The 16,202-nt window shown below is 37.8% G+C and overlaps 1 protein-coding gene across 1 annotated transcript; it reads right to left on the reverse strand.

Annotated features, from left to right (window-relative positions):
* Window positions 1-1,048: 1,048 nt before the first annotated feature.
* LOC140157172 (uncharacterized) lies at window positions 1,049-15,801 on the reverse strand. The gene is made up of 9 exons (XM_072180272.1): window positions 15,717-15,801; window positions 8,779-8,989; window positions 7,665-7,728; window positions 7,220-7,272; window positions 4,930-5,058; window positions 3,533-3,735; window positions 3,172-3,249; window positions 2,750-2,969; window positions 1,049-1,194 (listed from the first exon to the last, which is right to left on the reverse strand). The coding sequence occupies exons 2-9, from the start codon at window positions 8,984-8,986 to the stop codon at window positions 1,151-1,153; spliced, it is 999 nt and encodes a 332-aa protein (XP_072036373.1). The 5' UTR covers window positions 8,987-8,989; window positions 15,717-15,801; the 3' UTR covers window positions 1,049-1,150.
* Window positions 15,802-16,202: the final 401 nt, after the last annotated feature.

Here is a 16,202-nt window from a genome sequence, read left to right on the forward strand (position 1 = left end):
AATAGATCAATCTCAACTTTTTTTGTTGAGAAAAGTGGGATTATGAGGCTGTGGATCACTAAATGCCCTTTTAAATATCTCGATATCAGATTACTTGTGTTTTGACGTTTCATGATGAGACCAGTATACTACAATGAAATCACATGTTGGTCGCAACAACCGAATCTCTTGGTTTTTCTAATAGAACTTTTATTTGATATGTGACATTTTAGTAAACACATCACAAGAAATAAGTTCCCCTCTTAACATTTCATCATAACACTGTATGCAAAATTGTGTATCAATAGATATAATTATGACTGTTAAAGTGTTGTGTGAAAATGAAAGATGTCCGTGACTTCATGGCTGAATGAGCCCAAGTGGAAGCCAGAAACTGCCAACAGTAGGCCTAATGGGACTGGCCCCTTACAATGAAAGTCGTATACAGACTCCGAGTATTGTACGTAAAATATTGTATGTAACATATCTACGTTATTTAATCTATTGACATTCTATTTCCAGTGATGTTTAAGTTCTAACGAATGTTTCATGACGAAACATCGATAATGTTACATATAATATCCAGCAGAAATATATTATCGATTTTACGTCATCAAACATTCGTTAGAACTTAAACAGTACTGGAAATAGAATGGCAATAGAAATAACGTAGATATGTTACATACAATATTTTACGTACAATAAACAGTCTGAATACTGCTGTGCTGAGCTCTGAACCAAGAGTAAATGTTCACTTGGTGGGCATTTTAAACTGCACTCAACCACGTGTGTTTTCCATTAGTAACAAGCCATGAATAAACTTGGGACTTTTGAATGGGCCGTTTTTGTCTTCAATTTGCGCTCATTCAGCCATTAAGTCATGAACATCATTTTCACACAACACTTAGTATTTCCAAGTTAGTTTTACTGGTAAAAGGTTTAACCTCACGGTGTTATGACGAAATGTTGAGAGGGGGACTTATTTCTTGTGATGTGTTTATAACAATTTCTTCGCAGTACTGCAAACATGAGCAGCTGCGATCTTACTATTAAATATTACTCTACCAATATGCACACTTTATTTCCCTCCGGGGGTTATTTTCTATATAATTAAATTGCTTTTTCGGTCTTGCTATTTACAAAGATCCTAGGATCTTTAGTTTATATATCTTTATAAGAAACAGTATTCCTCGGCAGTCTGACCAGGTTTGTGACCTGTGAAAGAAACAAAATAAGAGTTATTGTAGACAATGAACTTAATTAAAGCCACACATTGCTATTACTTGTATCCCAGTAAATGGCAAAGGTATACATTTCACCTTGAGTGCATGTATAGTCTACACAGGACTACAACTGGTCAGTTAGGGACGCACCCTTTGATTCTAAGGGTGGCATGGAGGTTTGGGTTAGGCAGATGGGGTTTTTTTTGGCCACCGAAGGCGGCGAAAGTTTGCTTTTTTTTAATCCGCCTGAACCAAACTCCCATGCCCCCTGAGGATAAAATGGTGCGTCCCTTAATGGGAAAAACACATATGGGTACCATTATAAGTTTCTGCGCACCTTATACAAACTCTTGTGTGAACTAATGAAGTTCAAGATTTGCTGAACTTTGAAAGAGCCTGCCATCTTTTAAGAATGATCAAACAAGTTACAAGTAGCTTACGGTCTTGGGACATTCAGATGTTCGTCAGTCCTAAACTTCACACATGTGTAATTTTGCTTCCTAATTTTACTCATAATTTATCGACATTGCTGCAAAGAAAATGGCAGGGGTTTCCCAAATATCCAGGGGCGTAACCAGTGGGGGCCGGGGGGCAAGCTGCCCCCTCGGACACAAAAAAACTGGGAAGAAGAGCAAAAAATAGGGAAGGGGAAAAGAGGGGAAGGGGAAAAGGGGAGAAAAAAGAGGGAAGTGAGAAGAGAAAAAAGGGAAAGAAAGAGGGAAGAAGAGAAAGGGGAAGGGAGAAGAAAAAAGGAAAGAAGAGGAAAGGGAAGGAAGAAGAGAAAGGAAAGAAAAGAGGAAGAGAAAGGAAATTTGCACTCTGAAACAATGATTTTTAGCTTCTAATATGCTAAAACCAGGAGCTTCAGGGCTTTGCCCTGGGACCCCACCAGGGCCCTTAGGCGGGCCCCTGGACCCCACCCCTTTTACGCTTCGCGGCAAGCCGCTCGCGGTGAGGAATGCTACAACTTTTCCTCAGAAATTGGGGAAATTTGAAAGCTTGCCCCCCCCCCCCGGAAGGTCAAGTCTGGTTACGCCCCTGCAAATATCAAGCATTTTTAAGCTACTTCAGAAGATTTATTGGTTGTCGACGGATCCCGTTAAAAAATTCGTTAATAGTTGCTATGCAAATCATGCCATGGTAATACATTCCGATTCTTTTGTATGTGGCATGAACATGCCATAAAATGTAATTGACGCCCTATGCAAGTAGAGAAATGACCAAGATTCATGCCCATGAGTTACCCATGAATAAAGAACTCATGGGCATGGAAGTAGAGAGATTTGACATTGACCGCGAGTCATGCCCATGAGTTACCCATGAACATGCCCTGAACATGTCAAGGCTCTGACTAAACGAATGACAAAGTAAGCATGCAAGGGCATGAATATTCATGTGCGAGCATGAACAACCCATAAAAAATTCCCAAAATCAATGTCGACCAATTTGACCAATAGAACATGTATGAGTTTATACAGCAAATCGTTGGTTATGAGAGCCCTTAGAAAGCAATTATTGCCGCCCATAAAGATATATTAACGTCTTACCGTGAACCTCTCGGTCTTCCATGTCTTGGCAAATTCTTGTGTATTCTGTGGTTGCCATCAGTCGTTTCTGTGCTTCATTCCACCAGTTCAAGAATTCCTGGTTGACCTTGCGGGTCATGGTGGAAGGACCGTGCACGGCACAGGGAATGACTGGATCACCTTCAACACGCTGAAGTTCTTGAGCAATATAACCGGACTCCGATTGGAAACCATAGTCAATCTATAGTAAAATCAAATATTTAGGATTCATTCTTGAGCAACATAACTGGTTGCAGATTGGAAAGCATAAAAGAGAAAATGATAGCTCAAGCATTGGTTTATAGTCGGGTTTCCCCATAAAACAATCCCTGGAGAACAATACTGGTTATTGTCGGATAAATGTAGGTAAGAAAACACTGAACAGTAAAATATTTAGCACTTACGTCTCCATTCATTACAGCCTCAACAAGATCTTCTGGCTGAGCATAATGTATAACGCGATCAGAAGTGAAAGGTGTTCCCTGAAATTAAACAAATATTACCATTTGTGTGAGTTTTCAGCAAGATAAAAGATGCCGTGAAAATACAGGACTATACAAACACGCGGTCAGGTAATATTATTGAGGCCTAGCCCCGAGTGCTGATAGGCTACACTCATATTCACGTGCGCAATGTTTAAGGATTTTCACCCCGGCACATTCACCCCCTCCCCGCCCCCCCCCCCCTACACAGCTCCCCGGTTAGCACGCATCATCCATGCACGCGCACGACCCACTCTACCGCCTGTAAACTAAACTGGCTTACCGATGTGAACCTGTCAGCATTGCGATTCAAGCAAATCTCATCAGTCCACCAGCCATCAAGAATACCAATCTTCTTCCCAGCCATTTCTCTCCATGATGTCACCAGAGGGCTACCGGGTTTTGCATACAAGGATTCAGGATCACCTCTGCCGTATGGGTCAGAGAATGTAAAGGTTCGGTATCTGTCATAGGTTCCATACCAACCTACAAGAAAAAATAATTATGGCCAGATAATTTTCCAGCATGCAAGATAAATTGATTGCGAACAAAACCGTTCCAACACACCCGCTACGCAGCACGAACAAAGACGTTCCAACATACCCGCTAGGCAACGCAACACACTATGCCAAAATAGCGCACAGCGCACACCTCCTGCGGCATCTCCATTGCGTTTACACCCTGCCATATACATGTAGTACAACTTTGTTTTCTGAGAACCTCAATATTGCACGTTCTTATCACTTTCGTAACAGTGTACAAGCTATAGACGCAGCGTTTCGTTGCATGTCTTTTAACCAATTAAATATTAATTTACGGTGCAATCTTCCCTGAATCCAACAATAACCAAATGTATTACACACTTGATGAACTGCATGAATGCAGTAAGTATTACGCAAATGTGACCGTACCCCACGAATGAGTCGTAAATGTCCCAAATTGTATTTCAAGTTATAGTGTAAAATGTGCATGAAGGTCGTATTCATAGGTACCTCAATTTGGTGCGACATGTATCTCATTTTGATAGCGCCAGTCAAACACCTTTTAAACCAATCAATAATCCTATTGTTGAAGAGGATATGATAAGCTTCTACCTATATATATATATATATATAATTTTTAAATAGCTCTAGTCTTTGTTGCTTTGGCTAACTGTTCAAGTGGTGGGTTACAAATCTTCTATGGTATGTATAACCAACAATTCCTGAACATCGTTGACTTGGGGTTGATTTGAAATTACAGCCAATTATGACTGTTTGATATTTATGTTTTCCATATTTATGTGGAAAAAGACGCATGTAAAACCGAAAAAGGATACCATTTTGTTGAAAGAGCAAAGTTCAACAAACTACAACCCCGCTTCTGGATATCGTTTAAAGTCAAATGATATACCATTTTAAAGCTTATGATATATAATTATTTTCTAAACACGAAAACAAAATTGACCGGGGCTGAATTGACGGCTCATTCGTGGTGTACGGTCACAAGTTATATTGCACAAGTGACAGATTACAAACGGTCACATTATAAAATGTCATTAGCCTAGGTCATCAGTTGATTTGTTCTCAACCAAATTCTCACCGCATTAATCCTGTAACATTTTGCCTTTACCTATGGCTCATTAGATTCTAAGCACCCCCCGTCGTTTAACTTGTTTATGTTGCTAAAACGTATCCCTACCTGTGCATGCATCGTACCAATCACTCATAAGACCGAGTCCTCCACGTGAAACCTGTCCCGATTCTGAGTTCCAACAATGTGTCCAGACGTCGTACACAATACGGCAGTTCTTATTGCCGTATTTGCAAACTATATGAAGAGGAAAAGCAATGCGGGTTTAATTAAACTATTCCAGTTGAAATCAATACACCCCCTATATATGGACGATATGACATGGAATCTTCCAGAAGGCAGTGCTAATTTCAAATGGGCTTATCCGACTCCAGTCATGTACATCCCCTGTGTGGGAGTGGAATACATCATTGCTTAAAAATGAATATATATATATACAGGGTTCAAAAGAAATAACTCCCCCCTTAAAATTACAAAACATTTCTTTGCATAACTTGACATATATTTTGTTGATTTGAAAAATTCAAAAAGCTGTGAATAGAGGAATCGTTTTTCAATCCTCCCAAAGTTGTTTCATTTGCAAAAACAATATTTTTGGTCAAAAATAATCACATTTTCCAAAAATGATGCTTTCAGAAAAAGTTGCACTTTACCACATTATGTACAAAACGTTCTCAATATTAATGTTAAGGTTGATTTAATTCTTGTTTTTTTCCTTCACCTTTCTGTCTCTGATCCTTTAGGCACCCATACAACCATCATTCAGTGCAAAACAAAGATTTGTTGGAGTTAATTTTGGCGTAAAATAAGATTTTCTTTGAAGTTTTTAATCAGCAGTTTCTTCAAAATGATAAAATCACTAGGAAGGAAAAATGAGCTCTCCACGCATAAATTTGACCAAAAGGGTGAACATTTACCTGTATTGGGTCAGTTGAAGCATCTTGCATTTTGATTTAAAATGATGGCTTTCTTGGATAGAGGTGTAACACTCATGATGTGGCCACAAGAGATTGGCTGCATGCAGTTAATTGGCTGGATGCTGACTTCCAACCTCCAATATTTGTTGGCCATTTCTTCTTTGTTATGTACGCCTTTATTCAGGAGAGGCGTTGCTATAGATCTTTGCAACTGTTTCAGTCTACCATTTGCAAGTAAAATTGTCATCTCTTCTAGCCAACGAAAGAAATAAGCATAACACTACAAACCTTATTTCTACTCTATATAGTGATTTTACCATTTTTGAAACACCGACTGAAAACCCCAATCATGTCAAAATTCATGTCAATGAATCATTGTTTTATACTGAAAGATGATTGCATGGGTGACCGAGTACTCGGACACATAAAATTTAAGAAAATTAACTAACAAGTAAATCAATCAAACCATTGATCACATTGATATCGAAAACGTTTTTGTACATTACATGTATTGATGTTGAAAAGTGCAACTTTTTCTGAAAGCATCATTTTGAAAATGTGATAATTTTGACTAACAAAAAATGATTTTCAAAAAGAAGAAAATTGGGAGGGTAGCAAAAAGATTCGTCTATTCACAGGTTTTTAAAATTTTCAAATCAACCTGATGTATGTCAAGTTATGCAAAGAAATGTTTAGTAATTTTAAGGGGGGAGTTATTTCTTTTGAACCCTGTATGTGTATTCCGAGACGAACACACCAACACTGTTGCACATGAAATAATCATTATTGTGAATAAAGGACGGTCCATGACGGTACATGATTGGTAAAACTATTGATGTGGTTGTGATAATATTTAGTCTTAAAAAATCATTTGAACCAAACAAAACATATCCATTGGGTGTACCACAAGGCTCCAATTAAGGTCCTTATTAATATTATTCATACTATAAATGTGAATGAAATTGTTAACACATAGAATTAGCGTCACTCTTAATCATTTGAGACCTATATTCTTCTGACAGGAAGACAACCAGTATTGTCAGAAAGGTTTTAATTATCTAGGAATGTGGCTTAAGGGCTCGGATAGCCACGTTTGCACAGCATTTTTTGTGGGACATGAGCATATCCGACCTATTGAATGCGTTCTGAATATGAGAAATGCCCTCCTGATATTAAATAGTTCTTATTTTATGAAATTGGCAATATAATACAAATTTTATGGCAAATTAATATTTTTTTATTTCATATTTAACAGTCCTCGAAATAAAATTTATAAATCTAATTATATGTACTTAAAAGTGTATGTAGCTGGGAGGGAAAGGTGACGATCATTAGAAAATGTTGACCTTTCGTCTTTTTGGTGCAGTCGTACTGTTTAGATTATCTGATCTATATAGTAAATCGCTGATAGTACCTCTATAACAAATTAATTTGCAATGATTCCTTTTTGCATGGTATGCTGTGCATGTCCATTCTCTTACCTGCATTCGCAATATCAATAAGGAAACCTTTCAAAGTGCCCGTTTTCTCATCGCTAAAAAAAAAGAAATACATAAAACACAGCATCAGTTTGTAATTAAAAGAATCACAAAAACACTATATTTCAGAGCATTATCCAAATTCTGACCTAAAGTTGTTAAGTATAAGGTTTGGTACCGTACCCACGACATTCAAAGGTCATTCAATGAATGTACAAACATATTGAGGTTAAGAAACTATGTCCTGACCATGCTGCTGACAGATGGTAATTATATTAAATAAACCTGCGTATAGGGTAACATTGGGGAATTAGGGAACCTGATAAGAAATAAGTCCTTCCTTTCTTCATCTCTCCATCCATCCATTCATTTACTCGGTTTATTAGATTTTATTCACGCGTCCATTCATTCATTTACTTTTTTTTTCACTCAGTCAGTCAGTACTTACATATACGCTTCATTGTAGTTGGCATGTCCAATTGCAATCGACCAAATCTTGCCGCTGGAAGTTCCTAAAGAAGAATGACAATGACAACATGAAAAAGTGGGTAATGGTGATCCAATGAAGGAGGACACAAAACACATCAAGGATCAATAAATGATACAAGAGGATACCTTGAATATATGAACTGGAAAAACGAGTAAGGTACACCAACTTGACGTGAGGAATAGTAAATTACAGACTAGACGGTACGCAGAGGGAGACAAAAAAACAAACAATGTAGGCATAGAAGTAGGTAAAGTTTGATAGCCAAATATCACAAATTCCAAGGCCCACAGAAGTGTTAAACCTGCAAAAACAGGGATCATTGGCAATCCAAGCACGTTAAACCAAACAACCAATGTAGGCACAAACGGGCAAAGTTCGATGGCCAAAAATTCCAGTGCAGAGCCCACAGAAGTGTCAGGAAAACAATAACAAAAGTACACTTGGAAGGGATGAAAATCATTGTGCACATATAAAATATATAGATAAACAAAACCAAAAAGACAAAAACAACCGACATTTACTCTTCTTCAGCCTACAGACATAATATAAATACATGCTGTAGTTTAAAAGCAAATTCAAAATTAACTGAACGCAAGTTCAGATAGCTCTCGACATAGCAAATAAAATAACAAACGCAGAGCAAAATAAGGGACCGATCGTTATTTACGGCAGGGGGGGAATGGGTGTTTTGGCAAAAATATCGACAAAAAATTTCGCGTTCCCCCCTCGCGTCCGCTCAAAATTTTCGCGTTCCCCCTTGTTTTCCCAATTTTCTCCATTTAAAATTTAACAATCCCCCTCCTGGTTAAAATAAAAATTTCAGGTTCCCCCTCAAGACCTCAAAAAATTTCGCGTTCCCCCTAAATTTACCCATTCCCCCCTGCCATAAATAACGATCGCTCCCTAAGCGGTGTCTTTACTCAAAGCAAGTTAACTATACCTTCAAAAACATAAAAAACACATGTCAACTCACCTTTATTAATTGCCCTCATTTGACCAAACTAACACTTGAATAGAATTTTTTTTTAAATTTAACCATATGCAATCCCAATCTTGAATTGAAAAGCCATACCTGATGATGATAATGATGATGGTACTCCACCATTCGCGTAGTCTGGTATCGTGATTTGAGTGGTTCCTTTGAGGCTGAGACCCACACATGCTACAACCAAGGCAACAACGGCAACCACCACTGCGATTACTACCAGCACCAGTTGAATTCGACCGTTTTCACTAGACATTTTGGGAGCGAGGTTTTCAGTCGATTTAGATGGTTCCATTACCTGCAAGTAGATAAGACAAAGTGAAAGCAGTGTTGCCAAAACTTTTCAGTGTCAAGGCGCGGCGCATTGACTCGCCAGGCCGCGGTAAAGGATTCTCAAGTAGCCCAATTTTTAAAAGCGCCCAATACCGGATATTTGGGCGGATTTACCCGAATTTAGAACGCAAAACACCCAATTGGGCGGAAAAGCACTTGACTTTGAAACTTCCGGTACTTACTGGGAAGTTACTGACCGATCAATTATAAATGGTCACAAACCCATTGTAATTTCAATTTGGGGCTTCAAAGACTCAAAACCTTTATAAATCGGCTAAATTGAAAGGAAAATACATCAAATTAGTGCCGCGGCCTGAGACTGGCAAAAGTAGCCCAATTTTAGACAAGTAGCGGCATGCTTTTTTGAGTAGCGGCAAGTGATCACCAAGTAGCCCAATTGTGCGCCTAAGGCGCGGCGTTGGCATCACTGAGTGAAAGCACAAATGAGATCGATCGCATCGATCGATGCTAAATCGAGGCTAGTTTATGATCGAAACAAGTACTGTCAAACTTTATTCGCCGTAGAAGTTACGTAATTAATCGGATTAAATACCATAGCAATAGAGGAATACAATTTTGAATGTATCGCCATGCACTACAACGTTCACTCGGTACCTATGCATCAAAGAAAGGCTGATCACTTGCACCTGTAAGATTAATCAATCTATGTTTGCCGACATACACAGGTATTAGTGCAATGTGCTTGTAGTGTAGGGCGATCTAATCGAATAAATCTAATGATGTACTTAAGGGATGGGGTATGAACGTTTGGACAGTATTTATTGTGGGACATTAGAGCACATCAGACATATCGAATTGCATTCTGAATACGAAGTAAAAATTGATATTTTTGATATTTAACAGTACTCAAAGTAAACTTTATAAATCTGATGATGTATACTTAAAGTGTATGTAGGTGGGATGAAAAGCCGACGATCAATTGAAAATATTAACCTTTCGTATTGAAGATATGGATTTTTTTTCCCAAAACGCCAAAAAAATTAGGTCTTTTTAGGAAAAAATCCATATCTTCAATATGAAAGGTCAAAATTGTCAATTGATCGTCGGCTTTTCCTCAAACATCATTATCATTTAGCTTTTTCAAGACAAATGTTACGAATGTAGAGACCTCCCACGTCTCTCCTGGGAGGTCGCTTGCCAGTCTATTCCGCTCTACACTATGCTGTTTGGGTTTTAATTCGCGCCTCCAAAACCTCGGCTATGTTTAGTTTCTATAATAATTATTATAAGGCCTACATTTATTTGTCATTCCTTTCTTTTCCTTTCTCTGTACTTATTCTTTCCTTGCTAAAGTATCACTCCCTCTTCTTATCTCCCTTCCCGTCTCCATCCCCTCATACTTTTCTCCCCTCTCATTCCTATCATTTTCCTTACCTTTCTATTCATTTACTTCTATTTATATATGTCTCTTCATTTCTTCCTCTTTCTCTCTTCCTCCAGCCCCCCTCTCATTGTTCATGTCCCCTCCTCCACCTCTTCCTCCCTCATGCCTCCCAAGACGACCCTGATTTGGTAAAACGATCTAACTTGAAATTTGGACATTTTGAGATAAATCCATATCATGGGTAATGTGAGGGCGCTCTTTCCATTGGTGACATCCTAAAATCACCACCATGCCACCAAATAATGAGATTTTTATATTTTCTAAGACATTCGATCTGTTTAATAATTTATTTTATTCAAAAAGAAAAACGTCAAGTGTTCAAACTTTAAAGCTCTTTTTCTCGAAACAGTGATTTTAATTTCAAGTTAGATCATTTTACCAAATCAGGGCCGAAGACCTCTCACAAAAGAGCTGCCCCCCCCTTCAGTACGCCACTGTTTATGACATTCTCCTTCTTAAAATAAAATAAAATGTCAATTTGTGAAACGACTTTTATATAGGTCTATACCAGTATACTTATTATGTTACATGTATACGTAGCTATTACCATTATACAGTACTATAGACATGCAGACATGGCAGCCTTGATGTGTAATCATTCAGCAAGCGCATTCAATTTATTTAAATGAAGCAACTACAGTCAGTGGGGTGACAACGAATTGTTCAACAGCTGCTAATGTGTGCCTTTTGTGCTTGAGTGTTATGGTAACAAAGGGTACTTTTCGTTCCAGTAAGCGCTTTCACGCGACTTTCGTTTGATCACTTATTGACAGTAGCCGGCTAGGTAAAGCGTTAATACACTGTCGGGTCAGCTTACCGATTTAATGGCGGAAGCCCTTTGTCCCAAACAAAAGGTACCTTTCGATGAATAGCTTGTCAGATTTCAAATCGGCACAAGGTAACAATGCGTTACATAATCTATTGCCTCTCCATCTTTAATAGCTCCATGAGTACAACCATGACGTCAATTGCCACAGGTAATTTTGGCGCGGGAATTTTGAATATCGTGTGTTGAGACCCGGCTGTTTTTATTCGTTTTTATGGTCAATATGAGTTTGTTTTAAATAAAACCCGGTGATTCGTGATTGATAATTGTTTTTCTAACATATAAGGCACAATGATGTAATTGCCGGAGTGTTCCTTTAACGATTTGCGAAGATCAGAGATTTGAAAATTTCTTTTATATATCGTCAATGTATTTAAAATTGGTACCCAATAGTGCGCTTGTTAATTAATGACTCGAATGCATTTTAGTGTCCAACAAGGCAAAACTGTCGTCATAGTTCATCGGGAATAAAAAATATCCGATCTTTGTGATCAAAAACACAACTTTGGACCTACTATTGGCAAAATACATTATTGCCAAACAATATAAAATAGAACATTCGACGACAACTTACGGTGTCTGATCTCCGCCAAACTCCCCCTTTTATAATTCATATCCCCAATTTTTCAGTTTTCCCCCTTTTTGCGAAACTGCTTTCCCCCTTTGCAAATATTTCCCCCTTTTAACTTTCCCCTTTTCAAATAGTTCCCCTTTTCGACTTTCCCCCTTTTAAATAGTTCCCCTTTTCGACTTTCCCCCTTTTCAAATAGTTCCCCCTTTTCGACTTTCCCCTTTTCAAATAGTTCCCCCTTTTCGACTTTCCCCCTTTTCAAATAGTTTCCCCATTTTCGAATTTCCCCCTTTTCATATAGTTTCCCCCTTTTCGAATTTCCCCTTTTCCCCCTTTTCGAATTTCCCCCTTTTCATATAGTTTCCCCCTTTTTTTTTTTTTTTTTTTCATATAGTTTCCCCCTTTTCGATTTTCCCCCTTTTCATACAGTTTCCCCCTTTTCGAATTTCCCCCTTTTCATATAGTTCCCCCTTTTCGAATTTCCCCCTTTTTCATATAGTATCCCCCTTTTCGAATTTCCCCTTTTCATATAGTTTCCCCCTTTTCATATAGTTTCCCCCTTTTCAATTTTCTTTTCACCTTTTACATAATACCATTTTACAGATTTTTCCCCCATTAAATAGTTTCTCCCTTATTTTTTTATTCCCTTTTTTTTTTACTCCCTTTTTTTTATTCCCCTTCTCACGATGCATAGGCACGGACCATCTATAGTACCGTGCATTCACGTCCCATGTACTTCGATATTGCAATAGGTCCGGCCTACACGTTGAAAGCACGTGATTGTCTGATACAAATTCTTGAGTTAAATAAAATGAATAAAATGATACTTATTATGTAATTTATGAATTCTATAGGATATAGATCTACATTTAAGAAAAATCATAATCTGAATTATATCATGCAACTAAATAAAGACCCAGGAAAAGGCCAGGAGATTGGAATTCGAATCAATTAGATTGGCTTATTAATCGTTATTATTTTGGACTTGTCTCGACTTTAAAAAAAGACTAGGCTTAAGGGGATACTACACCCCTGTCCAATTTTGCTCCTATTTTAAAAAAAAAAAAAAAATTATAGCACATTGGTGTAAAGTAAGATACCGTATGTATATTATAGGGGCAAGGACTACAACTACTGTACTGAAAATACAGCAACACAAAGCAAGTAGTCATTGATTTATTGATCAAATAATGGTTTTCCCTCATTTTTGACTGTAACTCCACAACTGTTGGCTGTGCTGAAATAAAATTTCCAGTGCAGTAGTTGTAGTCCTTGCCCCTATAATATACATATCTTACTTGTCCCCAATGCGCCATAATTTTTGAGAAAAATGCAAAAATAGGCACAAAATTGGGCAGGGTGTAGTACCGGTACCCCTTAATTGCTACTTAATTCTTCATCTAACATTATAGGGCCTACTAATTCTTTTTGGATTTTTGAGGCGTGCACCACTGACCGAAGTCCCTGGTTCATTTGTCTGGTCAATTGAATATACGCCATAGAGCCTTTGATTAGAAAGCACATTTTTATTGTTAACGGGATTGGTGACAAACAAAGAATAGAGAAAATTACTCGGAACTGGCTTAAAAATAAAGTTGCATAAAATCACACAGCCACACTTGTCATAAATATGCAATGCCCATTTTGTCCAGGCCCGTTTTATAAATGTATGCTTTTATTGTCATTTCACTGTTAAGACCGCTTGTTTTAAACTTTGGTGCTAACTTTAGAAAAACTTTTGAATAATTATATAGCACAAACAATTCTTATTATCTAGGCTTCTGTAACAATGGCAGCCAGTTGTTTGTTGTCTCTGACATATCCCTGTTTATAGACAAGTTCTTCACAGACTTTCAAACATCATTGCTATGAATTTGACCAGCATAAATATTTATGCATGCCATTTCACCCGTTTAACATTCTGAACATCATTTGGTTTATCAATCATATCGGATTTGCTCTTTGTACAGCCCCTCTATAAACGTGCATAAAAGTTGACGGATCCCTAACCCATTGAATTTAGCGGCGCTTGCACAACAGGCTATAAATCTACCTACGTTGGTATCCAAATTCATGTAGAACGCCTTTCCAATAATGGATGTAGCGAAATGAGCTCTAGTGAGTGCACGGTACTCTCCAGGGTCCAGGCTTACTGGTAAAGCCTACGCACGGAAAAACGGGAGTACCCAAACAAAAAGGAGTATTAAAAACAAAAGGGAGTATTATTTAAAAAGGGAGAAACTATTTAAAATGGGAACCTATTTGTGAAAAGCGGAGGAAAGTTAAAAGGGATTATTTGTAAAAAGGGGAACTATTAATTTTACAAAATGGGTGAAAATAAAAAGGGTATTATTTGTAAAGGGGTAATTCGAAAACGGGGAACTATTTGAAAAGGGGGAAAGTCGAAAAGGGGGAACTATTTGAAAAGGGGGAAAGTCGAAAAGGGGGAACTATTTGAAAAGGGGGAAAGTTAAAAGGGGAAATATTTGAAAAAGGGGGAAAGCAGTTTGAAAAGGGGGGATTCGAAAAGGGGGAAACTATATGAAAAGGGGAAAGTCGAAAAGGGGAAACTATTTGAAAAGGGGAAAGTCGAAAAGGGAGAAACTATTTGAAAAGGGGTAAGTCGAAAAGGGGAACTATATGAAAAGGGGAAATTCGAAAAGGGGCACTATATGAAAAGGGGAAATTCGAAAAGGGGAAACTATATGAAAAGGGGGAATTCGAAAATGGGGAAACTATATGAAAAGGGGGAAATTCGAAAAGGGGGAACTATTTGAAAAGGGGGAAAGTCGAAAAGGGGAACTATTTGAAAAGGGGAAAGCCGAAAAGGGGAACTATTTGAAAAGGGGAAAGTCGAAAAGGGGAACTATTTGAAAAGGGGAAAGTCGAAAGGGGGAACTATTTGAAAAGGGGAAAGTTAAAAGGGGAAATATTGAAAAGGGGAAAGCATTTCGCAAAAGGGGAAAACTAAAATTTGGGGATATGAATTATAAAAGGGGGAGTTTGGCGGAGATCAGACACCGTAACAACTTGTAAAAATATTAAAGCAAATGTACTCCCCAAACATTTGGAATGTTCGCAAAACAATTCCCATTCAAACGCGTGGGAAACTGAAAGCGCATGATCACAGTCTGGGGCAGCTATTGTTCTAAACCGCTGGCAGTTGCGGGGCAGCAATCTCGAAACAACAAAAGCTCAACAAAATCACAAGTTCATCAACAAAATAATATGCCTAATCTTATCATTCGAGAAAAACAAAATTGAGGGTCAAATCTTCAAGCACTAAAGCTTACTAAACCAATATAATAAACAACTCATTTCACTAGACTCGCTGAGTCTCATGGACGCCGTTCCTATGTCCATCAGACTCGTATTTCCCATTTTGGATGTCAATGGGAAATACACACTTAACGATTTGCGCCAGTTAGAAACTTGAAAAAAAATCTTAAAAATTTTATCAATGTATATAAAAGTGGTACCAACCTTATTGTGCTTGCTAATTTAAGACTCGGTTGAAACAAAATTAAGGATCGAATGCATTTTAGTGTAAAAAAAGGCAAAATTATCGTCAAAGTTCTGCCGAAATCGGCACCCTTGCGAAGGGTTCAGAATTCGAATCGGGAACGAAAATATCCGATCTTTGCGATCAAAACCACAAAATTACAACTTTAAACATACTATTGGCAAAAGACATTATTACCAAACAATATAGAATAGAAAATTTGACATCATTTTCTCAAAATATTGAAGAAATTTGCTCACTAGACATCGAAAAGTACGCAATCCAATTCCCGTTCAAACGCGTGGGAAACTGAAAGTGCGATAATCGTGACTACATTTCACCATGTACTGAAATCGCACAAGTAATAATATGTACCTTACTTTCTTACCTTCAGATCAGCGAGCACGGCTGGCAAAACTCAGACTGATCAGCAAAACCAAGCAGCCCAAGCACTCCCATCAATCACACAAAGGAAAAAAAACAGGTGCAAAATATTGATTCCAATATATCGACTTAGAAACAAAATTTTGTCGGCCTCGCTTGATTTCCCAATTTAAATCTCCCCCAATTTAAAACGAGGGCAGTATACCAGAATTATATTAACTAGTAACAAACGCACGGCGCATGCGCGAGCCGGGAAATTCAGTTTTGGTTTTGAAACGTAAACAAAGCTGAATATCAAAACGACTCCATGCAGAAAATCACTTCTTTTTATAAAACTAGGCAAAATTACAACAATTACTTTAGGGAATATAAACACCAAAGTCATATCTAGCACATATGTCAAAAAGAAGTTGAAAATTCATCAGATAAGCGAGAAAGGGTCGAATTTTCGGTCAAAAAAATTTCGAAAAAATCATATTTTTTGGCCTTA

This window comes from Amphiura filiformis, chromosome 7 (assembly GCF_039555335.1).
Source record: "Amphiura filiformis chromosome 7, Afil_fr2py, whole genome shotgun sequence".
Classification (NCBI taxonomy): domain Eukaryota; kingdom Metazoa; phylum Echinodermata; class Ophiuroidea; order Amphilepidida; family Amphiuridae; genus Amphiura; species Amphiura filiformis.

What these genes read in the sequence shown, in the direction of transcription:
- LOC140157172 (XM_072180272.1), bottom strand. Translation starts at nt 8,986, where the DNA reads ATGGAACCATCTAAATCGACTGAAAACCTCGCTCCCAAAATGTCTAGT. An exon ending in TTGGTACGATGCATGCACAG is followed by an intron (nt 3,736 to 4,929) that starts GTAGGGATACGT and finishes TTTTTCTTGTAG; the next exon opens with GTTGGTATGGAACCTATGAC. An exon ending in ATGCTGACAGGTTCACATCG is followed by an intron (nt 3,250 to 3,532) that starts GTAAGCCAGTTT and finishes GTTTAATTTCAG; the next exon opens with GGAACACCTTTCACTTCTGA.